This window comes from Topomyia yanbarensis, chromosome 1 (genome assembly GCF_030247195.1).
Source record: "Topomyia yanbarensis strain Yona2022 chromosome 1, ASM3024719v1, whole genome shotgun sequence".
NCBI classification, from domain to species: Eukaryota; Metazoa; Arthropoda; class Insecta; order Diptera; family Culicidae; genus Topomyia; species Topomyia yanbarensis.
Genome location: NC_080670.1, coordinates 169538542 through 169564772, shown reverse-complemented (window position 1 = coordinate 169564772; position 26231 = coordinate 169538542). Strand labels below are relative to the sequence as shown.

The 26231-nt window shown below is 40.8% G+C and overlaps 2 protein-coding genes across 4 annotated transcripts in view; both read right to left on the bottom strand.

Moving 5' to 3' along the window:
* Positions 1–26231, bottom strand: part of LOC131680838 (transcription factor kayak) — a 47441-nt gene that overhangs the window by 12679 nt on the left and 8531 nt on the right. The window contains exon 1 of one of the 3 annotated variants that reach the window (XM_058961564.1): positions 7684–8176. The exons of the other annotated variants lie outside the window; for them this stretch is intronic. Within the exon in view, the coding sequence (XP_058817547.1) occupies positions 7684–7782 (99 nt within the window). The 5' untranslated portion in view covers positions 7783–8176. Of the gene's footprint in view, positions 1–7683; positions 8177–26231 lie in introns of those variants that run through there. 3 annotated transcript variants of the gene reach the window in all.
* Positions 19345–21393, bottom strand: LOC131680866 (uncharacterized). Its single transcript, XM_058961582.1, has one exon. The coding sequence runs from the start codon at positions 20396–20398 to the stop codon at positions 19784–19786; it is 615 nt and encodes a 204-aa protein (XP_058817565.1). The 5' UTR covers positions 20399–21393; the 3' UTR covers positions 19345–19783.

Sequence of the window (26231 nt, the reverse complement as noted above, 5' to 3'; positions counted from 1 at the left end):
CGCTGAAGTACTTGAAACACAAAATGTATTACTTAATTAGCTTAATTAGCATTAGTTCAATGTTGCCTTCTTGCTAACTTATTTGGTCATGCGGGGATGGGTGTATACGGGAAATGAAAAATATTATACACTTCATTTAAGACTAAGGTTACTACACCCTCCTCCATTTAAGACTAGGACTACTACACCCTTCATTTAAGTCTATGCTTGTGAGAATGTATGAGAAACAGTTGTGAAACTAATTTCGGAACTTGGTCGCTTCTTCGGATCTTCCGAAATCATCAACCGTTCTTAATGTGGTTAAAGAGACTTTGATTTGGAATGTGATCTGGACCAACAATTTCAAGCAATTTAGAACCCACTTAAATTAGTTTTACATCATTTAGGTATAATGATTATACCGGTTAATATGGGAATTTCGCATGTGACCGCGAACTTCATCTCGTAACATAGCAATTCCGATTCCAATGGAATTTAACTCTCCGGCACCAAATTTTGTAACACGGGCAATCGCGCATTGTATTTTGTACAACGTTAACAGTTTTATCGCTTCTCTTCAGAATACCTCGTGATCTGTTTATCGTTAATGGCTTCCAAACCTAAATTTATCTGTATGCATGTTCCAAAATCATGCATACATTTATTTCATGGACATATCACTGTCAACATAATAACTCCGTTGAGTTGAATGAGATAAAAGTGACATTCACTATTTTCAAATTTACTTCGAAGAAAAAAACAACGACCTTCTAAAGAATCAGAAGCTTGGTGGGATACAGTAAGTCGAAAAAATAATATGTTCACTAGCGCCTCCTAGTGAAAGAACTCCATACTATTCGATATACCACCTCGTATGTTTGACCACCTCGTAGGTTTTGATAGGCAACTATACCGAAAACCTAACTTGCTAAAAAATCTGGAAATTGAGATACAGTAGATCAAAAACATTTTTTTTAATTTTTTTATTTCGATTATAGGGGTTAACCTTAAGGCCTCTTCGGGTTAGAAAAATCTCTTATGAAAAATTTCTAACCCAATGTGCGGGATCGGGACTCGAACCCAGGTGCGCTGCGTACAAGGCAATCGATTTACCAACTACGCTACGCCCACCCCCAAAAAATAACATGCTCACTAGCGCTGCCTAATTAATTATGAATTGTTCTATATACCGCTTCGTAGGTTTTGGTTTCCTGAGCAACTTTGCCGAAGACATAAACTTTCTAAAAAAATGGATCATAACCCACCGGCACTCGCGCCAAATTTTCTAACACGAGCACTCGCGTGTTGTACTTTGTGCAACACAGATTGTCTTTAGAGCACTACTTTCTTACATACTTGGGTAGTAGATTATTACCTTTCGGATTGGTGATTGAATATGTGAAAATTCTGCCTCCAGGCGGTGCTAGTGAGCATTACATTTTTTTGATGTGCTGTATCTAAAGTTTCTAATTTTTTAGCAGATTTGTATCTTCGGCAATGTTGTTCTGGAATCCAAAATTTACACACAAATGGTACACAAATGGTTCATAGGAGTTTCACGACTTTCAAATCTAAATTTCTTTCCAAAATCATGAATGAGTATAATTTCATGAATGCATCATGTGTTAAAAAAAAATTAGTTTAATTGAACAAGGAAGAGGAACGTAATCTGACAACTTAGTGAGATTTTGTTGGAATATGACTCATTTATTCTTACCCTTAGTGACATTCTCCGGTTTTTGTTTTAGTTTGAAGACAAAAGATAACACAGACCTCTCTACCGCTACCTAGAGGCAGAATTTCGTTTCCAGATATTTGATCTTCCATAGACTCACTGGCGCCGCCTAATGGTAATCTTTTGTAATATTCGTTAGATCCCTCATAGATTTTGAATTGCTTAACAATCTAGATACTGACTTTCTAAAAAATCTGGATTTCGAGGCACAGTAAGCTGAAAGCAGTTTCTGTCACTCCAGTCGATGATCCTATCGACGTCCATTTGCAATGCACAAAGTACCATAGATTTTATTACACTATTATTCGATAAATGTTTAGATCATCTGCGTACACAGAAAAAATATTTTGTAATTTTAAGTTTATTTTCATGCACATATTTGGAGCATGAATATAAATGTAAAATTAAGTTCCCCCACAAATACACACGATTTGACACCCGAGCAAACGAAAAGCCCATAATACCCCCATGCTCATGGGGTTTGACATGGGTGTTTGAAATGGGTTCAACCCATGAAAACACCATCACCATGGTCCCGTAGATCCCATATAAAACACCATATGTTGGTGTATTTACGGGTTATTGAGACCATTTTATGGTGTCTTGATGGTTGTGGATTTTGGCACGGATCATGTTTAGTCTTTTCAAGGGGCTATATGGTGTTTGAACCCATGAGTATTTGCTCGGGCGTGCTTTCTTCAACGAATTTTATTATAATTTTACACGTGGATTGAAAATTACAGTTTCATTAAACGGATAACCAATGCACTTCAATGTATTTTCACTTGAATATTGCTGTAAAATGAATGACATGTAATATTACACGAATGAGAGTGTTAAATTATATGATTTTTGATGCTCCAACTGAGTGCATTGATTTTAATGTAATTTTCAATCAAATTTTTGATTCAAGCTTTGTATGTTTACATTCGTATAGGTTTACATGTCGTTTAAATTTCATTATTTTTTGGTGTGTACATGACCTTAGACGAAGACAATTCATTGCACAGATCGTTCACAAAAAGCACAAAAAAGTGGTCCGAGATGACTTCCTTGAGGAACGCCCGATGTAATGTGGATTGGATTCAAAATTGTAGCTCCAAGTCGCACAGAAACAATTCAGTCAAAGTGGTGAGTTATTAGTAAACACGTTTTGAAAGAATAACTTCAGATTCTAAAGTGCTATCTAAATTCTTCTATCATGAAAAAATTGTCTGAACGTTCAAGTTCACGTTTACGAGAAATACAAAATAAAAATCACAGCAAAAACAGTTTTTGTCAGTAGCTAGGGTATCCCTAGTTTAAGCTGCTTGTTAGAAGTTGCTGCAACATTTTATCTCACCATAGTCGGAACAGCATAACAATCAAGATTCTTGGGTATATGTACTGTAGAAAAATCGATGTACCGGACTACCCGGAGCCACCGCGTGCTTGCGATGTGATAATTAATAAATTCATGTCGTAATTATAAGTAGGGGAATTCGTCACGGAGGATATATGAAGAAATTACTTGCCAGGTATTTCCAATGATGTTTTATGGTGAGAATGCGAGTGGACCGACCCATTCATTCATACCCGAGCCATATACGTAAGTCTTATCACAGAGAACAGAGTACATTTTCAGCATTACACTTGTGTAAAAACCCCTAACGTTTTCGAAGGAAGGTGCGCTACTGACTGTCATCATGTTTTTTAGTGATTGAGTTTGACTGAATTGACAGCGGTTAACCTCTACTTAGTCAAACCATTCCGGAAGCGGTTCGTACTTCTGAGCAGAGTTAAAAATATGCGAAGCTCTTTTTTGACGGCTGAAAATGAACCTGGTGCGACTCGTGGTGAAAAAATATTTATTTAAAAATCCATGTTATTCATTCAGTTGAATATCGTACAATAATATTCATTTCACTAATTATCTAGGCAAATGTTTTCAAATACCGGTAAAGCATATAAAACAACAATTATCATCGCTAACATTGTGGCAGAGCCTACTTTGATGCGTTTGATTCGATGCTGCACGTTCGCTTCGTGTAATATTCGGAGATGAAGGAAAATTTGCATGGATGAATGGGCGGTTTGTTCGTTTGACGTTTTCAGCTGCGTCACTGAATATTGAAAACGAATGCGGCTGAATATGATCCATTTTCATTCAATTAATTTGAATATTTGTAACTCTGCTTCTGAGTGGATTTAGTATGGATTCCAGCACAAATGCATCAACCGTTTGAGTGGGAGTCGGTTGTTTCCTTTGAGCCAGATTCTATATGTACTGAATCCATTCAGTATTTCGAACCGGTTCCGGAATGGATTTGACGGATAGTTCGAATAAGTGAATGTGGCGGCGCTAGTGTTCATTCAAAAGATATATTTTTACATACAAATTAAAAATTCTTGTGAGTGAACCAAAATTATCCGAACAAGTTTGTATTTGGAAGGGGGCTTCTGGTACCAATTATCGTTCGATTGAGTGGTGCTCCGAAAAAGAGTCAATTGTTGTGCCGGTTTACTAACTATACTAATAGATTGGTCTGCAGATCCGAACCCTCCTCTTTTCCCAGACTTGGCATTAGGATCCAAGCAAGGGTCTTTCTTATTGTTGTAAGGATAATGAGAACTATTTTGGGCGTAGATTACGTTGTTTAGTAAATTTTAAACCGGGGTTATGCGAGGTGAAACTTTATGCCACCTGCCTCCATTTTGCATCATAATCTCAATAATGAAGAATTTTGGGTTGTGGACCTATTGCACGAAACCGACGATATGCAAATCATGCCTATGATGGGATATGCACCGCATCTACGAACCATTGCGTCTGATACAAAGACAAACTAGCAAGGAACAAAGAAGACTGTTCAGCTACCTTCTTCGAACTACGACAATTAAGGAGTATGTAGCACACAATGTTCGAACTGTCCCCGTCTACCCAACAATGGCAATTCTTTTTGTTTAAGATACCTGTCACCTTCGCACATTAGATATTGAAAGTTGAACACGTGTTCTTTTTAGCAACTCTTTGCTAATTTGTACTGCGTATATCCGAAACAAAGACCTTTGGGACATTCAAAACTAACATATAAATAACATGTCTATACATGGCCGCCCAATAGGTATGTATTACCTTTTCTACAATGCTACACGCTGCGCGTCGCCACTCGAACATGCTTCTAACGCGTGTGTGCTTGCTGAATTTCGCTTCAGGTAAACACCGAAACTAGCAACTTTGGCGTCAGTCGCCGAAGCCCCACTCCTTATGGTGGCCGTCAAGCCATTGGAATAGGCAATAAAAGTCGAGCGGTACTAAAATTTCGCAATTTCATGTCATACTGTTTGGCTAAGCTGCTGTCGTCAAGCTAGATAGGTATTCCTTTAAGTTCAATTTACCGCTCAGCTCCATCCAAGAACCATTCCACACACTGCCTCACGAGACGATAAAATATGTGCTACACTGGACAAGTTGTGCGCCTAAAAACTAGCTCTAGCAGACGACATGATGGCTACCATTTTAGTAAACATGACCATTGGGACAAATGAGTCTGTAAGGCGAACTAGCGCTACGAATACATTGAATGTCAATTCGCAAATTGAGTCCTGCTAACTTATGTTATATTATATGCTTGCAGCTTTATCAGATTGTCTATACATGCCAAGGACATGCATAATGATTGATTCAAAAGGCACAGCCAGATCGGATCACAAATTTCCATAAACAGTTCTTTGTTTACGTTTCACATTCCTTGGTCGTATCGATCAACGCGCTTGCCCGCAGATGCTGGAGAATGTCAGCGGATGTCATACACTGGGTATCGTGTGCGTACAAAAATAAATGAAGTTGTTCGTTTTTATGCAATCACGCGATTCATTGCCTACCTAGTTCGAAGAAGAAGGTGGTGAAAGCGGCACATTTTCCCCACTTTGGTGTCAACACGCGAATTAAATTGTCCTTGTATGGTAGCGCTGATTTTTTTCACTGTATTGGAGTAGCAAGACAAAGAACTCGGTGGATAAACGTTTCCGTCCGTGTAATGTCCAAAGTTCAATAGCAATCACCCAGGCGCACACAGTAAAATCTTCCGTTCTTCTATCTACAAAGGAAAAAATAATATCCGGCTGGTACCGGACCAGACTGATTTCACTGCAGACGATAAACATCGAAATTCGTGTGCAGTTCAAAGGCATTCTTCGTCCGTCCGGCTGGCTGGTATGATGTCTTTGTTTGACACATCACGAAAATTAATATGGGCAAGCTTGGGACGCGAAGGACGGTGAGAAGCAATTAAGGCGGCGACAAGTGCCAACAAGTATTCACAGGATAGTGCCTATGCATGAAATAAAGAAGAAAATCTGTTTTTGGAGAAGGCGCACTTTATGAGTGTTGGTAATACTTTTGTTCAATACTTGGTTTCGCAACAAAACAAAAAACTTAGCGTAGGAATCCACACAATTAAAATGGCGTATGCGAGTTAAAATGTGTTGTTTCGACGTTTGTAGTTTTAGAGCCCTTGGTATAATGTATGTTGCAATTCTAGGCAAACCTAAACTTTTGTTCATATGCCAATCTTTAAAAAACAACCAAAAGTCGATATACTGACATCAGACATTTAATGTGAAATCCGCTAGTAAAATAACCAGATGACACTTCTCAAATTATATCAAGGGAAACCAACATAAAGATGTTTAAAAGATCAGTTAACAGACATTTCGACTAGACCAAAATTTATTGAACCTAATTTGACAACTGCGAATCAGCTTCATAGCGTCGTTCGCTGCGCTACATATAAACGTTTGCTTAATGTGTTTTAGTCGCGCGCTTCATTTCAAATGACAGCTGTAGGTTTATACACAGATTTCGGTTACGAGTTCAAACGCCTGTTATCTGTGGTGTATTCAACATATTCGAGTTGATGCTATCTGAAGTTGACAATCGTTGGAGAAAATATTATCCATAACTACGCTGTACGCGTATGCATTAGCGACGTCATTTACACGTCTCCTCGCGTTCAGCTTAAAAATGTTAATCCAACTCACACGAGTGCTCAATAAATGCCTTTTGTTCGAGGAGAACCGGAATCTTGTTTTACCTTTTTCCGCTACTAGCCGATATTGGGCAGTAGGTGAGCTTGGGCGGTGTTGGGTTATTGCGTCACAAACTTGTTTGTCAATCGGATCTGCGCGTTGAATTCTGTTCGACTGTCATTTGAAATCGGTCTTAAGTTCTATGCAATTGAAGAAAATAAATAAAACATAGCTGGAATGCAGTACAGGTTATAATAAAACTGCTGGGTAATCGGTATTTTATGACATTTCGACATTTGATTGACAATTCAACAGCCTACTGTTCAAACTTTGCCTATTTTTTTCAACTGTTCTTTTTGACTTACAAAATGGTAATAATTTGGGTCATGTGTACGATGGTACTTTCTAGAATCGCACGAAAGGTAGTCTCAATATCCACGCCTGATAAAATCCAAACCGATATGCTATAAGGCAGAACAAAGGCAGAGCGACAAACGTGCCAGATTGCGCAGTAACTTTTTTTTTATCTTATCAGTAGTAGCCGTTCTGGTGCAAACAATACCAATCCGAGAGGCAAAGCCAGCAGCACATATTGCAAATGTTCACGGACACAATCGCGCGGATCCGCGACGCGACGATGCGCACTCGGATTGAGGGCGGCTTGGTCGAGGTGAGACACACAAAGCACAACGTTTAAAGCCGGCTCGGGGCTGTATCGTGCTTGGTCGGCGCATATTATCGCGCTCTTGGTAAGACTCGTTAACTTCAATAATTTTCAACAATAGCGCTGATGTCATGTTTTATATTTCATTGCACACTCTGCTCTGAAGTTGGACGTCAGCCTTCTACGAACTGTAGTTACTTTCAATAAACTTTCCAATCATCAACCATTATATCAGGTCGTCGATCCTAACACAGAACTTTTTCCAATTACCCACGGCACTAACAAGGACACTTACAATTTTACTAATCGGAGTTAACGGCGTCAGCGGCTGATGGTTCATATTATATGACCCGAAGTAGACATCATTCAACAGCACATTATCGTCCCTCGTCATTTGGGCGGCTTCCTCCTCCTTCTGCGCTAGGTAATCAATTTTCCTCGCTCGATGTACTTGTTTTGGTTTCAAAATCACTGCCCGTTTTGCTTCGCCGTGTCCTAGGTAGACAGCAGGTAACAACGTAATTAAACTATTCCCGAAATTAAGTTCGCACTTATGTCGCGACGGTTCTTTTTCCTAAGACGACCACAACAATGACTCGGCACATTCAGAGAAACGTCTGGAAGGTCAGCCAACACCTTTACGTCGCACTATATCAGACTGAAACTTTATTCGCACAAAACAATTCACAATGCCAAACACACTTATCCAGTGAAGTTTATCGATATCTAATTGTTAAACTCGGATACAGCCGGTCTACTCCAGTCCGTGCGCGATTTCAAGTTTAACTGAAGGTATGCGTCATCATTGCTTTGGTTTTATATCGCCCTATGCTGGTGCTGGCTCATTTGTTGTCGTCGTGTCTATGTTCTCTCTTTCGCCCCTTCACAGCAATGTTGTATCTGAGAGAATCTCTCTCTCTCATACAGGTCGCAAATTCTCGCACATGGTCGAGAAAAATTTACTCCCGGTAGAGAAAAAAATTCAATATTATTCAAACTATATCGCAATAACGTTGGGGCGTTGGGCACCATGGCGGTCTGCCTGAAACGCGGTTGGGGATTCCCAGATCTCGTTTACCTTCACTTCCTATCCGATCTCTTCTTTCTTCCTTAATTCCGCCGCGACCGCGGGACCGGCATCACTATACAGAGAGACTGGAGAGACCGCAACCCATACTCTGATATATGGTGAATTCTCAAATTCCAAGAAAAACGATGAGATGATCAACCATATTTGCACCGTCTGTCTCCATCCTCTAGAGTCTGGTCCGGTAAGTGAACATCGTGCGAATAAGGTACCTACAATGTCGGCCCACTTTTACCATTCAAAGTGCCCCATCCACGGTGGAAACTGTTATCAGACAGTGTACCTCCTCTCAAATTTTCGGACGATGAGTAATAAAAAACACTTCTGCAGATTGTATTCCTGCATAACTTTCCGCAAACGTGTAATGAGAAGCACGTGGTCGGGTGTAAATGGTGCATTGCATCCATTGCATCATCTTTCCACGGCCGAGATTCGGTCCAGTTCGCCGGATGCCGTAGTATTGACATATGCTCCTTAATAATGTTTATTTTTGTTTTAATGGGTGAGCCTTCCAAAGTAAATTTTTGAATCATCAACAAGTTTCCCTAACTAAAGCTTGAAATAGTAAATAAAAAATACAACAAAATCCAATATTGATTTATTCGGATTAATCGTAAGTTTTCCTTTAGGGAAAATTTTTGCATACTGCCAGGCGTTTGGTCAGCAAGCCTAAAACGAGCTTACGATTCTGCTTTCTTGCTGGCGAACCACAACTACTGTGTTTGCTTCCCGATACATCACTCATAACCAACCAGTTGTGTGTGACCCTTTGGATTTATTTTAGTATCTAACTGGTACTAAGACGGGGTCAGTTACTGATGAGCAGAATCCGAAACGCAAAACCCATCTTTTTCTATTTATTTGTAAAAAATGCAAAATAGGATAGGAAAACTTAATTTCTGCTTTATTCGTATAATATATCCGGAAAGATTTCTTACAATCTCGAACTTAAGCCTTTTTGTGTTAAATTGAATAAGTAATGCTTTGTTCATTTAAATGGACATCGCATGATAACTTTTGATCTTAACCTGACCAAAAGTTTTAATTATTGTGTGCGAGAGCGCGGCATTTATATACGCTGTGTTTAGTTCATTTCATTTTGACATCTAATTTGTTGTTTTGGGATATGGGATTTTGGCAAACGAAATTTTGAATTTACACTACAGTGATGAAACAGGTTTTGTCATTCCTATAGCGTATTTTAATCTCACGATATAGGAGCATAATTTTAACTCCTTCTCCTTAAAAAACAGAGGTGTTAAAATTTTTTTCCTTGAGGACTGTGTTCGTAACTATTTCTTAATATTATGTATACATTTCATGAGAGGGCATCTGCACAAAAATTTACAAATTTGGCTTGGTTTCGAATAATCTGTACTTAAATTTTTTTTTAACCATTTCTGAACCGAGAATTTGTATGTACAAATATAGAGATTTTCGGTTTTTAAGCATATGATGTTATAAAAAATAATTGGAGGAATGAAAAGTTGGACGTTTTGTGGTTAGTATTTTACTCGATAAATTCAATCTGAGCCAGTAGACACATGGTGTCTACTCAAACTGAAAAAAAACCCTGAGTATTCCAGGTTTTTCCTGGGTTTTGTGAAAAAAAAATTCCAGGTTCAAAAGGAAAGAAAATTTTATCCAGAACATTATTTTTCCTGTTTACTAACAATAAGTGCGTCACATTGCTCTTTTTATATGTTGTAACGACATTCAATAGGCAAGCGATTGGAAGATATGAAACGTTAACAATTAATGTCGTTTTTGCTTGAATCGAAAATGAGTCAGGTTTTAATTTTAAATTGCTATCAAAATACAGTGAAGACCCGATTTTATCAGCCCCAAATTTTATCTACTCCCGATTTTATTTTTTCATAAATTTTACTTTTTAATGAATTTTGCACTGTTAGACTCCCTTAAAGAAATTTAATCAAAATAATCAGGAAAGGTTATGAGGCTAGATCTAGGGAATAAAGAAGAATACTTTAAGAGCTTCCGTATCTTAAAAAGCAGTCTTCCCATGAACATCTACAAGTTTGCATCCGTGTACAAAATTTCGTGCACGCGTTCAACCTCAAACATGCTTTGCCTTTGTGTACAGGTTCACATCGACCCCAAGCGAACGATGTGCAAACTTAGGTTTAAACATCGTGTTCGTACACCGTGTGCGTACATAAGAAAGGCACACACAAAACAGAATGAGTCAATGCTAGTGATGATGGGTGAGAGAAAGAGAAAACTAGTATCAAGAACCTGTCTGTACGAACACCGCGTACGTACATGGGGTTCGGTAGTACAGACGAACATATGCTCGTGTTTTGGTACGCATTAGCGCGTTCGAGTTTGCACACGAAATGATGGTGTAGGATGAGCACAGAACTAGAGCGAACATGGTGTTCGATGTTCATTTGGGAAGACTGTTAAAAAGAAATAAAATCTATGTCCCGATTTTATCAATGTCCCTGTTTTATCAGCCTAAAATTCACCAAGAGGCTGATAAAAACGGGTTTTCACTGTATATGAACTGACATCGGTTGGCATTGCCACCTGACTGAGTTTCGGGGTCACGCAAAAACAGCATCATATACACGAAACAGGTCGTTAACCAACGTAGAAAGCGTCTTCCAGCCCTTCGACGTCTAGAGAAATCTGATCCAAATATACCAACGCACTAAGACGATTCTAGAAATTAAGAGCATCGTCACGGAAAGAAATGAAGTTAGCAGAACACAAGTCTCAGGAAGATTTTGCAGAGCATCACAACGACCGGACTGTGGCCTACGGTGAATACTCTGCGTGGTAACCGGCAGCAAAGCACTGTAGTACTCAAACGAGCGAATGACTTTACGGACAGTTCGGAAGTGGAAAAACTAGCATATTTATTCAACATATACATTTAACTCACATAGCAACAGTCCTTCAGTCAGCCCCAATGATGGAAACTTAAACAAATTATTTCTAAAAAACTGCAGGAATCGGTTCCGTAGTCCGATATAGATGGAAGTCGAATAACACGATTGAAGAGGCCTTGTAGTCCCGTGATAGCGGCCTTAGCAGTGTGATTAAAGGACGATTCAGACAATACATCAGCTTCTGTCACCGTCAACGGAACATGACCGTTCCGTCAGGATAAGTTTAACCCATTCATGCCCATGTTGTTTGTGGACAACAACGTTTTTAAACAGCTATAACTTTTGATTGAGGCGAGATTTGCTCACAAAAACAAGTAAGGCTCATTAATGTGAGTATTGCCTTTAATTTGAGTACTAACAGTTACAAGGATTAGCTCTAGAACTGAAGTTATTGCAATTAGTCTGATTGGATTCCGATGGAGCAGTGCTGCCAGGAACAGTTTACGTTGGCGACGGAAAATGATTTTTTCATATATCTTCGTTATGGTGCAATATTATTGAAAACTGATAAAACTTATCAATTTAGACTGTCGTTGGTTACGTTTTCCACGTAATTGGACTATTGTAATTATTCTAGGAGAATTGTATTGAGCATTAGAAGCTAAAAATTGACCAGCTTCTAGCACTGCCATGCAAGCACCTATCTTTATGAAAATAGGCTTTTCATGTTTCTTGATCCAACCGTTTTCAAGGAAAAATAGTTTTGAGACCCTACATTCACTAGAAAAAAGTTGGGCATGAAAGGGTTAATACTTTTCTTATGTACCCGTTCACACGTGCACGGACGAAGTTGTCAAGCACGTTTCGTCTAATGGCTATTCGTGTCGTGAGTGTGTACAGAACGATAGCGTCACTGCCGGGATGATTCCCATGTGCAACACCCTGACTGAGGACATGCAATTCTATCAGCGGAGGAATACACGAAATGCGAGGAAACTGGTCAGAGCGGACTCGTTGGCTAAGTGGCTGCAAGAGTGGAACAACGCGGAGAAAGAGAGGTGAATCCATCAACTCATCTCAAATGTGGCAGCGTTGGTACATAGGAAACATGGAAAGGTGAACTTCCATATGACGCAATTTTCATCTGGGCATGTATGCTTTCGGAAGTACCTGGATCGGTTTGGACATGCTTCGTCACCCCTTTCCCCGGAGTGTGTGAATGGGCAAGAGACGCCGAAGCACGTGGTCTTCAAATGCCCTAGGTTCGAAGAAGATCGAAGGCATGGCAGTCGACAATATTGTCTAAGAGATGTACCACGATGATTATATCTTGGATGCGGTCAACAGGCTAGTGACGAGTATACTCTCCGAGCTGCAGAGGAAGTGGCGAAGTGACCAACAAAGCAGCGCCGCCATGAAACAACAAATCGAGCTTAGGAAAAATTCCGCCGCAGGGGAACCCTCAGCCGGAGTAGACTAGACCCACCGCCGGGGACCAGTTGAGTAATGCAAAACGCAGTACCGGGTTCGGGTCATCGGGGCGCGTGTGAACCGGACGCCAGCCTCCACCGGAATCGACGGACCGCATCGAACAGCAAGCAGCAGGTCGTTGGGACTCCAGTGCACCGGATGCTATGCTCCACCCGGAATCGCTGGACAGACCTCGGCACCTACTGGCTAGCCCGTTGAGAAGGCTAGCTTTACTGCCGGGGACTAGACCGAGTAGATCGGTACGAAGCGTGAAGCTAAATGGCTCACGAACACAAGCATCGGTGTCGGGATAAATCCACCGCCAAAGAATTTATAGTAGGGTTCTAATTGATTAGGAGTTAATTAGTCTACGAAACAGACCTCGATACCGACAGAAACTCCCTCGCCGAGGAACTCTCAGTCGGAGTAGGGTAGTTTCACCGCCGGATAATATCCGAGTAGTTCATGAATAAAGCTGGGAGCTAAATGGCTCCAGAATGCGGGTATCGGTGCCGGGAGAAACTCTTCCGTCAGGGAACTCTCAATCGGAGTAGGATGAGCTCACCGCCGGGGACTATCCGAATAAATAGTGATAAGGTTGGGAGCTGAATGACTCACGTAAATAGGAGCTACATGGCTCAGGAAATCAGCAGCTAAACCGCTCAGTGAGAGAGTTCAATAATTAAATGGCGACGTAATAGATGGAGACGAACAGGAAGGGAAGAGTTGAGAGCTGAATGGCGAAAAGGTTATTTCATGGATCAAGTATGGCTCCGAGATAGCTGCGGAAAACTCGTGATCGTTTAATCGCAATTTTCTCAGGGTAAAAATGCAAACAAAAGAAATGTATATCATTTTCTTTGCTTTTCAATTGCAAAAACAACTGTGTAGGTGAATGTACGGAATTTATTGAAATTTAATTAATGATACATAACCTGGCTTGAACAAAAACGTCACAAAAATCGCTATCACTTTGCGAATTTTCAAATGATTTGAAAAAAATCAAATGCTTCGAAATTTGAAAGAATGGTCAAGAAACGGCATAAAATGAAATTTTGATGTTTTGGAAAAAGCGCAATTATTTGGAGGAGCGAAAGTTGAAAGAGTTGGAAGTTTTGGAAAATACCACGAAATGGGGCAGAAATTGAAATGAAAAAAAATTCTGACCTTTAATACGTTGGTAACACGTAACGCTACTGTTACTGTTACGCAAATTATACTGCACGTATAATTAGCCATTATTTTGAAAAATTCTAAAAAAAAGAAAATAAAAATCAGAGTAAATCAGAACGAAAGTTTTTCCTACTTCAAATTAAATCAATTTAATTGAATACATGTTTAAATACCATTACATAATACTAATTGTTACTTACGTAGTAAAACAACAGGTATTTAAACTGGTATTGTCACAAGTCGCATTTCCATTGACAGCGCTAAAGGCCCAAACGCAATGGCGACGGAAGCGGAACGGCAACGGAAAGCAACTGTCATTTATTATTTTAAATACATGCATGTCAACGCGATTGTCCGCAATGATGACGGAACGGTAAACGCGACGTTGTACTAAAAGTACAAAACCGCGTTTTTTTTGAAAAAATTCAAAAAGAGCGGCAATCGAAAACGCGGTAAGCAGTGATTCAATTCAAATTCTATTCGAAGCTTTATGATGGAGTACGATCTTGCGCAAGAGGAACTCACAAATCAAACCCATAATGGGAGATTGATAAACAGTATTAAAAATACCCGGCAATTTATGCGAAATCCTCAAAAGAATTCCGAAATTCGATTCGGAAAGATGCGGCATGGCGTCATGTGGCTGAGGAAATGCAAATGACTGGTAAGTAATTTAACATTTTCTTTATGGGTAATATACTAACTAGCCTTTATTTTTCAGAGACAGCTGTTAAAGCAAAGTGGAAAAATCTACGTGATCGGTTCGTCAAGGAGCACCGAGAAGTAACCAATTCCTCGTCTTCTGGTGCTGGAGAGGAAGAGGTATACGAATCTAATTGGCCATTGTACAATGAACTCCTCTTTCTTGCGGCCCATTGCAAAAATCGACCGTAAGTACATAATAAACTGTTTTCCAACAGACATATGCTTTGAATTTATGCTTCTAGAACTATCGGTAACTTTCGTGTTCTCAAGCGACAGGATACACCTGTTACTGCTGAGCCGTCATCATCAGCACAGGAAGTAGTACTCGAAGAGATTCTTGTAGAAGAGACGGAGTTAAACGACTCTCGAGCTGAAACAAACAAAACAAAGAAGCGAAAGATTGACATTGACGAGCGAATCCTTGTTACCGGTCCTGCAAGCAGTGGGAATCGACACATGTCTTTTGGATCATACCTCGTAGACAGGATGGAAATGCCACCGCTGCATGTAGCCCGCGATTTGGAGGTGGAGTTCACCAACAGAGTGAATTCTCTGTTGGATCTGTACGCTGACCAACAAATTCAGTAGAATAATAAAAATAAAAGGATACAAAACCGACACGAATAAAATTAAAAATTGGTCAAAAACCATATTTTAGATAACAAGTCAAGAGAACTGAAGAGATTTTGATGTCGGAGGAAATGAGTATTTAGAAATCATTGACATATTTTAAACCCTATTAAACCATTCTCCTTTCTGAATCCTTCAAGGATGCTTTAAAAATCTTCTAAATCCTTCGAGATACCCAAACTGAATATTAAAAAACGAAGTAATAAGTAGAAACTGAAGATACTTGATAAAAAATGACATAAAAATGGATTTCTCTTCAAAATAAACAATAATTTATTATATATCTAATGCTTTTACTAATAACATAATTATCCAATTCTTCCGATGACCCCGTTTTGCATAGTTGGCCCCTCTCGTTTTTAGCAACGCAGTTCAACTCGTCGAATTGCCGAATGTAATATTCAACATTGCTCTGAATTTGTATTGAGCTACTGTAAGAATCTGTGATAACAATTTAGTTGAATGACACTCGTAAAAATATGCAGTTAAAAATGGAATTCTAGGTACTAGCTCAAACTAGTCGAATGAGGGTTAATGGTCCCACGAATCCTAGTATTTAGGATGGAATGTTATGATGAATACGGCATTATCATGTATTTAAAATTCGTGGAAAGATGAGAGCCGACTAAACTGGGTTGCATTATTCCTCCGTAACTAAAAAGACATCGTTCTACATACATTCATCACACCCTCAAATATCTTCGATCCGAACGTTGCATACCTAGTTGCATACAAATATTTCGGCCACCAATTTGGATACCTCTTCCTGTACTGTTTGACCTATCCATACTATTTAACGTGCGTGCGACGCCACTATGCCGAGAAAAACACTGCCAAGAAACGGTAGATGCCCGGTATACTGGTGGAGTGCCGAGATTGCAGCTCTACGGTCAGCCTGCCTCAGAGCTAGACGTAGGATGCAAAGAGCTCGCACCGAGGATGCAAGAGAGAACCGCCGTGAAGTGTTTCGAGCTGCGAAATTGGCCCTTAACAAGGCCATTAGAAGCAGCAAGAGAGCGTGTTTCGACAACCTGTGTGAGAGTGCCAACGCGAATCCACAGAGAACAGACATCCATGATCGAACAAAAATATTTAAAAAACGTGTGTAAACATTTGAATTAATCTACTAAAAACACTAGCGCCGCCACACCAACCTATCCCAACTATCCGTCAAATCGATTCCGGAACCGGTTCGAAATCCTGGATGGATTCTGCATGGAATCTAGCTCAAAGAAAACAACCGATTCCGACTCTATCGGTTGATGCATTTGAGCTGGAATTCATGCTGGAAGTCCGAATCGGTTCCGGACTAGTTTGACTGGGTAGAGGAATAACCGCTGTCAATTCTGTCGCACTCAGCCACAAAAAACATAACGACAGTAGCGCACCTGGTTTAGATATCCAAACTACCTTCGAAACCGTTAGAGATTTTACACAAGTTGAATGCTGAAGATGGACGTCTGTTCTCTGTGGCGAATCCGTGGGGTGACGCCTACCGGATTGTGATGGCCAAGACCAAAGGGGGCTCCTCACCCCCAGAACGGTCTCCGGACCGGTTGGCAACGATTATCGAAGTACTCTTCCCGTCTCGAGCCACAAGCCCCTGGTCACCTGCACTACGAGACAGTGCGGGCACGGCCGAAATGGTGGCTCCAGTGACGAATGAAGAACTACTCGCAGTGGCTAAATCCCTAGCAATGAACAAAGCTCCAGGGCCGGATGGAGTTCCAAACAACGCTCTCAAGGCAGCGATCATAGTGAACCCGAACATGTTCAGGCTAGCTATGCAGAGATGCCTTGACGAGTGCCGTTTCCCCGATAGATGGAAAAGGCAGAAATTGGTGCTGTTGCCGAAGCCCGGGAAGCCGCCAGGCGACCCATCGGCGTACAGACCAATCTGTCTGATCGACACAACTGGCAAACTGCTTGAGAGGATCATCCTCAACAGGCTAACCCGTACGCGGAAGGTACAGACGGTCTGTCAAGCAACCAGTTTGGCTTTCGGAAGGGTAAGTCCACAGTGGACGCTCTCAACTCAGTGATAAATACTGCCGAGATAGCGATCCAACGAAAAAGGCGAGGTATTCGATACTGTGCGTTAGTGACACTCGACGTGAAGAACGCATTCAACAGCGCAAGCTGGGATGCCATCGCGCTCTCGTTACACCGGCTGAGCCTACCGGTGGGTCTGTACCGGATCTTGGAAAGTTACTTCCAGAACCGCGTACTGCTATACGAGACCGATGCCGGTCAGAAAAGGGTTCCGATTACCACCGGAGTCCCGCAGGGCTCGATCCTAGGCCCGGTGCTATGGAACCTCATGTATGACGGGGTTCTGAGACTGAAGTTCCCTCCTGGGGTCAAGGTCGTCGGCTTTGCCGACGACGTAACCTTGGAGGTCTACGGGGAGTCAATTCCTGAGGTAGAACTAATCGCAGAACACGCGATTAGCACGGTGGAGGAATGGATGAGCGCGAGAGGCCTGGAGCTCGCTCATCATAAGACGGTGGTAGTTATCGTCAACAACCGCAAGTCGGCACAACATGCAGTTATCCATGTGGGAGAAGTCGCGATCACTTCACAGCGAAGTCTGAAGTCTCTCGGAGTCGTTATAGACGACAAGCTGACCTTCGGCAGCCATGTCGACTATACATGCAAGAGAGCGTCGACTACTGTTGCGGCTCTATCGAGAATGATGTCCAACAGCTCAAAGGTGTGCGCCAGTAGACGTAGGTTACTGGCAGGCGTTGCCGTATCTATCCTCAGGTACGGCGGCCCGTCATGGTCAAGAGCACTGAGGGTAACCAGTTACCTACAGAAACTGGAGAGCACCTACCGCGTGATGTGCCTCAGAGTGATATCTATTTACCGCACGGTATCACACGATGCATCCTGCGTGATAGCGAGCATGATGCCAGTCGGGCTGGTCATTCGGGAAGATGAAGAGTGCTTTGAGCTACGTAGAAATAGGGAAGCCCGCGAGCGCACCAGGGTGACCTCGGTCGCCAGATGGCAGCGTGAGTGGGACAACTCCTCGAAAGGTAGGTGGACCCACCGGCTGATACCTAGCATATCGAGCTGGGTGGGAAGACCCCATGGGGAAGTTCACTTCCACCTGACACAATTCCTGTCAGGCCATGGCTGTTTCCGACAGTACCTCCACAGGTTCGGGCACGCGGAGGTCCCAGTCTGCCCGGACTGCCCAGGTGTAGAGGAAAATCATCAGAGCTATAGGTTTTAAATAGTTGTCGAACAACCAACAATACCCGGAAATTAAACTTTAGGCGAGATTGCTTTCCGTCCATGACTCCATGTCATTAACGCAAATGTAAACTCCAGATGCACATAAACGTAATTATAGGTGTTCTAGACGATGAACCTAGCATGATAAACTTCGGCTATTGCATCATACTCGATGCCCTTTACGATTTCTTTGCGCTGCAGCTGACTCCAAAATAAGTGTACACAACTTTTTTATAATTTCAACTTACGACTCACAAATTGATAATTCTGAAATAGAAAGTCAATGTTAATAATATTCAAATAAAACAACAGATACACTTAACAGAAAATTCGGAACCTCTATGAAACAACTTGCGAGATGACAATTTTGACTAATAATTGTAATATATTATATGAATAAATGAGGAGAGTTTTACGTTACGTGAATTTTCCATCTGCGATTTAACCTCATTTGTAAAAATTCAAGCCGATTTATTGGCAATATTCGCAATATTGCAATAAAACCCAGTAAAGTTCAGCCGAAAATGAGCCGGAATTCTGGCTGGTTCTAGTTAGTATTCCGGCTCTAGTGACACAACCGATTCTAACTAGAATCGGTTGTGTCACTGTAGCTGGAATACGAATTAGAACCAGCCAGCAATTCGGCTCATTTTCCGGGTGAACTTTACTGGGCATAACTTCGGATTAGTCCATTTCCCAGTAAAGTTCAGCCGGAAATGAACTGGAATTCTGGCTGGTTCCAGTTCGTACACGGGCTCCAGTGACAAAACCGATTCTAACTAGAATCGGTTGTGTCACTGGAGCCGGAATACGAACTGGAACCAGCCAGAACTCCGGTTCATTTCCGGCTGAACTTAACTGGGTTTGAAAACAAAGTTATTACACGCAAAACCAAAAAGCGTCTTTAATGGTATAAAAGTGACTTTAAAGTATCTGGTGGGGATTTTTGACGTTATTTTGTTTTAAAAAATCATTTCTTTTAAATAGAGTGGACTGATTTTGATGCTTTATGCGTCAAAAAACCGTATATTCTTCTAGTTGTAGCAATGGATATGCGAGCAACCTAGATCTTAACACCAGATTTAATCCGGATTGCGCTGGGGTAAGTCGGTATGGGTTTTCATCTTACATAAAAATATGTTTATTATGATTCCATTTTGAAATCAACTAATTATAAATGTTTATTTTTAAAGCGTAGTTCAATTATATTTGTGATAATATAGCTAACGAAATCATGTTTCTAATAAGTATTTTGCCAAAGCATCGCGCACGAAATATGCATCTCTAGATGCATTGTTTCCTCGCTGGATGAAATCTGCGCTGATTCCTTCGAGGGGATCAACGTGTGATCGCCACTCACCTGGTATGATTTCACCATTTTGTCCAATTTGATCTACAAATGTGGGTGGTGCATACTGTTGTCCCTCGTGACTTTTTACAAAATTATGCAGCACGACGGTTGCTTTTATAATATTTTCTGCAGCAATCGGTTGTAAATGAAGAGGTGCTAATAGGATCCTCCAGCGAGCCACCAAAATCCCAAAAGTATTTTCAATAGTCCTGCGTGCCCTGGAAAGTCTGTAGTTAAAATTTTCTTTGATCGCTTCCAAATTTCTTCCAGGGTAAGGCCGCATTAAATTTGCTTTCAATGGGAACGCTGCATCTCCCACTATGAAATAGGGAATCACTTCCCCATTTGATAGTGCAGCGGGTTGTGGTAGCCCTAGTTCCCCGTGTAATAAGCGACGTCCAAAAATGCTGTTAGAGAAAACGCTTCCGTCAGCATTTCCCCCGTAAGCTCCGATATCAACACCAATAAAATTGTAATTGGCATCACACATAGCCATCAGTACTATGGAGTACTGCTTTTTATAATTGTAGAATAATGATCCCGAATTGGGTGGGCAGGTTATGGACACGTGTTTACCATCGACAGCAGCACAGCAATGCGGTAGATTCCAACGTGTCTCAAACTCCGTACTGTAATGTTGCCACTTTTGTTCTTCTACTTCTGGCAGATAAAAGTCTTTCAACTCATCCCACAGCGCTTCTGTCACTTCTTGCGTTATTTCTCTTACCGTTGTGACACCAAGTCGAAAGAGTCTCGAAACACAAAAGATGCTGGATCCACCCGATAAGTATCTGTAGTTTAATAAACTCGCATATAGATAGAATAAACAGGTTTGTAAATTTACAACTTACGTCAGGGTTAAGAACAGCCGGCACTCCGGTGATATCGGTGTTCGAATTGAAAATTTTTCAAGCCTGTGTCTGATTCTGCCTAGCAGCATATCGAAGACGGATGGCGACATTCTCGTACAACGAAAAAAATATTCCGGATCACGTTCTCTCATCAGCGGGAATGCAGTTTCATAAAATCCCTCCGTGAATCTGTTTTGGTTCGATGGTCGTACCCACCAACGCCGTTCACTCCTGCTTCGCAGGCTCTGAAGCTCCCGTACTCGTCGAATGGTTTGGATTGCCTTAAGGGCAAGGAGAATGTTTGTTGGCATACCGACTACTTTCACTGGGAAACACAATGGCACTTTTTCTAGTTTATTCTGAGTAAACACTTCCTAAAAATTTGCAATACTATTCCCTATTATTGCTGTATTGGCCAAGGAATGTATTGCGTTGCCTTGCAAATATTCACTACGTTGAGTTTTGGTAAAGGAAAATCGCTTGATTTTGATCAAAATCTGTCAACAAGGAAATGTCAAACGCTAACCGCGCTCTAACCGCTGATGTTCATTGCGTTTTGAATACGCGGCAATGGTCGCGGTTTTTTTTTTAGTACAAACCGCGACAATTCCGCGTACCGTTGCCGTTCCGCTTCCGTCGCCATTGCGTTTGGGCCTTAAACCTGACGAAACGTTAACAGCAACCGAACACTGGGGTATAAATGTACCACACGCCCACTTTGAATCCTGCTTCCACGAAGGCCAAAGCAAACTGGATATACCACCTTTTCCTACTCTTACTGTGAACTCTAAATTGAATTATGGTTAGAGTCCCAGGTCGGTAAATCCCGAATTCTCGTTTTCACACGGCTCCAAAGATGACGTGGGGTACGTATGTTCCCCAGTGCAACGTTCTAGGGTTAATTTTCCGACCACAATGTACCGTTTTTCTCTTGATCCCTTATTGCTTGGTTAACGTTCAATGTAGAAATATGACACTTTCACTGGTATTTTCGAAAAATTACGCTCAACGATATACATTTGTGCAAGAAATATAGATAGAAAATAGTCACACCTAGCATGTGAGCGACACTCACCTTCAGGAACGACTGTTTGGGCCGAAACGTCAACGTACTATGCAATCCAACTAAAACTGTATTATATCGAGTTCGCCGATATGTGAGTTACAATATAACAGTTACTGATGGAGAATCGATAGACTACTTTTTCTTAAAGCCTCGGAAAACGAACGAGAAAACTCGAATTTCCATGCGACACAATGTGGGATTAGCCCCTTTTGGGCGCCAGCTAATACTGGGGTTATTTCCATGGTCAACTTTGACTGCTGATAGCAAAAAATCTAAAAATTATATTCAAATTTCTCAAATGGCAGTCTACGTGGATTACTTAGAACTATTAAAAAATGCAAAGAATGTCAATTTCGAAAAATGTGGGTTAGTCCCTTTTTGGACGCTAGCCATTCAATTCGCAAAACAAAAAACAGACGGAGACACGATTTGTGTTTCTGACCCTTAATTAAAAATATGGCATAGTGCTTAATTGCATTGACTTGCTAAGCCAAACCAAGTTTCGACTTCACTGGTTTTCAACAGCTTAAACAGAACATTTTTTCTTGCGGGACATCACGCTCAACTAGGTACGTACAATCGCGTCTCCGTCTTTGGTGCGTCAATCCGGCGCTAGCTTGGTCCTATCACTAAGTCAGTACCGGATTCTGATGAGACGAAGTTGAAACGCAAATTCCATAACCCATTTAGTTCTCCTATTGCTTTAAAAAGTACCCTACACCCTAATGCAACTCTGTTACAATTCAAAATATTGTACACTCAGCTCCATTCACGCCGTATTTGTGTTTTGTCGGCAGTGCCTTATCATCGATTAGCTAAAATCAAGGTTGGAGCAGCTGTTGCCTAATACATAAGTATTTTTAATCGCTGGCTGAATCTGGCCCTAAAGGAAGTGGATTCATTGAGCAACGTTGATACAGTAATCCAAATTAGCTTTTGTTTATTTAATATATCTTTTGAAAGAGAACATTCTTGAATTATATTCTTCCGCCCATTTCTTATAAACAAATTGCAAACCTACGCTGTTCCATCCCTCTACATCAAATCCATTGTTCCGAGTAAACCGTTATCAGTTTAATAGTCCTGGCGATAAGATTAAAATAGTAAAACAGCACCATTTGGACGTTCACTGGTCTGATCGTAGTTTTTATCAACTTTTTATACTGTAATTCCGGGAACTGCTTGTTTACAGTTCGACCGTGCTGCAGGAGTGGTCATATACAGATTTCTATTTTATATTTGCAGCTGCATTTTTTGCCCTGTTAGATAAGAAAGTTTATTGATTGGTAACAGGAAGTTTGCATGGCGTTGCGGTTTTCTACAAAATTGCAAAATTGGTGTCGAACGAGCGTACATTCATTGTTCCAAATCATTCAGTGCTTTAAAAAAATATTTCCGTGATATCTTTATTCCAGCGTTAAATCTAACGTCAAAATTAGAGTAACAGCAAAACAATAAATCCGGTCACTTTACCCCTCATCGACCTTTCTGGAGGTCCTAAGGAACGAAATGATCGGAACCTCGGATCAAATCGTATGCATCGCAATACGCAGTTTTTTTTTTAATTTTCATGATCCCGAACAGCACACGACATAATCAAGGACGAATCTACAGCAGCCTGTAAATTCTATCAGAAAAAGAAACCGGAGCAGTTCAAGCTTCGGACCGGCCTGTCTGCTAAGTTTCATGGCGTTATTGATCTTCTCGTGCAGTACCATAAAATGTCACGCTACATACCCATTCAGACTTTTGGCACCAGTTGACGCCTGGCTGGACGGGAAAATCAATAAAAAAGAACTAACCACACCATACAGGCAATGTACGGTGTGTGGCTTTATTAAATACGAGTACGTCTTTTTGCGGATTGACGGCGTAAAATTCCGATAGAAGTTTCGCAATTTTACAAGCAACAGGTTTAAATCATGTTAGAAATCGTCTGTTTTAAAAACTCATTTAGGTATCTGAAATTTTAATAGTTCAATTAACCTGGTTGTTTGTAGTTTAATTCAAAGTCATCTATTATGACTTACTCTGACGTGGGTAAATTGGGGGTATCAATTTTTCTTCACTAATGGCATCAATGAAGCTAGAAAAGACCGCGTCGTTCTTTAAGCTAATGTCGTATCCATTCAAAGTTAAAAAAAAATTGAGATGAGAATGAACTCTTGTTGTAAATCGACGCGCAAAATGCAACCTAACACACCTAACCTTGTTTCTGTATCAACAAGTCAGCTAGTCGAACAGGGTGGATTTGATAAACAGGCGAGAAATTGGGTTTTGGGTTTTTACGCCTTCTCTGCCATTCACAAGCCATCGGGTGCTGTCGACTCACGCAATATTCTGCGAATTCCCCAACAACATTAAAAAAAAACAAATATCACAAGCTCGGCATAATTATTGTGCTGTAAACAGTAAACCGGTCTGCGAAGCTCTCCACTTTCGATTCAAAACGTTTCCACCGGCGGCGGTGATTGTGGTGCCAGCGTTGTTGTATCAGAAAACGGAAATAAGCGAAATATTTATCTGAGATGATGTCATACCACGCGCGCGACTTGGTAATGACGTGACTTTGCCTTTTAGATTTTCGCGTTTGCGTATTACAGGCGAGCAGTGGCGTGGCGAACGCTCTTTACGGCACTATTCGCCCTGTCTTTTTCTCTCTTGGAGGTTTTATGGTAGGTAGCAGATAGCTTCAAATTTCGAAGAAACGGAAAAATCCTACCTGGTAAGTAAAAAGGCAGTGAGCCTATAACCAAGCGAAAGAATGCATATAAATTAGTATCAATCTTCTTGCTTCGTTCCTAAAAACACAAATAACAAAAAACAGTCTGAGACTTGTGAAATACTCGTGTTTGAGCAAAATGAAAACTCCAGTCGTAGAGTAACGGCTCAAATCGGTAGGGCAATAATAGGTTCAACACACTATTTAGGTGGGTATGTATGTGTTTACATCGTCTGAGTACATACAATCAACCGACTATCTTGTTAAGACATGTCTGGTTTAGATAGAGCAGTAAATCACGAGGAACAATGAAAAACAAAACTCAATCGCCGAATCGTATTTTTTCTACCTAGTTCTTTTTTTTAAATTAGACAGTAGCTCAGCCATCCGAGGATTATCAATATTGATATCAATTGAAGCGCAATTTATCGATTGTAGGTCGAGTAACTAACGAAATCAGTGTTGTTACGGTTGCGCGAATACGACGGTTTTCGCGTTTTGTTGCGAATGTTTATCCGTCTTTAAATATGACCTATCTCGGTAAAGTAATGAGCCTGTTTTAGCCCTATTAGAGAGGGCGTAATACTATTTAGTTAATTACGTGGTCTACACTCAATAGAAGCGGTACACATTACTACATTAGTATCAATCTTTTGGGATTTTCGATTGATTGACACCGATGTAGTGGAGTGCACTGGAACTGCACCGTTTTTGCACTTTCTAGCAGAAGTGCAGAAAACTGGGTATGTTCCATTGACACTTCTGCTAGAAAGTGCAAAACCAGTGCACTCCACTACATCGGTGCACATCAATCGAAAATCCCATTTGATTCGTTCCTAAGAAAAAGTATAAATACAAAAAAATGGTCTGAACATGAGTTGTGTTTGAGCGTAACGAAAACTTTAATAAAATCATTTGAGTCAATGGGATGAACAAAATTGGCAGTAAGTAAATCTATGTAAACAAGTTCTCGGATCTGACTCGATAGTACGTACATAATTTTTCGCTTAATTTGGTAAACTTCAACAAAATGGGACAAATTTTATGGAAGTTGGTTTCAAGGAAACTCCTGCACATATTAGAGAAATAGTGTGTTAAGTATTTAAAACTTTAGGTAAACAATCAATTCATCGTGAAAATCTATCCAGTAGGTATAAAAAATCCTACAAGCTTCAGGGACGTCCTACAAGTTTCTGGGAAGTCCCTTAAATTTCGGGAGATTGCTAACTTACAAGGATATCCTTAAAACTATGACAATTTGAACGACAGTCTACTTTCTACCTCTGCTGCAGTCAGATCTACAATCCAACCAAGTAAACAACAGGCCTCTCGATCTAGTTTGCATTGTCTGGAGAAAAAGAAAACATCGGATTATTCTTGTCATCATGAGTAAATTTGACGAACAACGTCTGACCCAACGCCGCGGTCGTTGACATTAAATTTTGTTCAACACGATCGAGTTTTTGAGAGTGGAACTACAACAAACTCCTACGTGGAAATATTGTATATATCAGACAGCACATCATTGACAAACTTGCGCGAAAGATGTAGAGGAAAATGAATCTCAACCGATTAGCAACTCATCTACGTTGCCAAATCCAAAACAGAGTTTTCAATACCAATACCTGGACCGCAAACGGTGGCCAAATTTGTGGCAACTGTTCAGACTATAATGACGACTGCAAAAGAA

Excerpts from the sequence above, each read along its gene's own strand:
- LOC131680866 (XM_058961582.1), bottom strand. The coding sequence starts at position 20,398 with ATGGCTATGTGTGATGCCAATTACAATTTTATTGGTGTTGATATCGGA.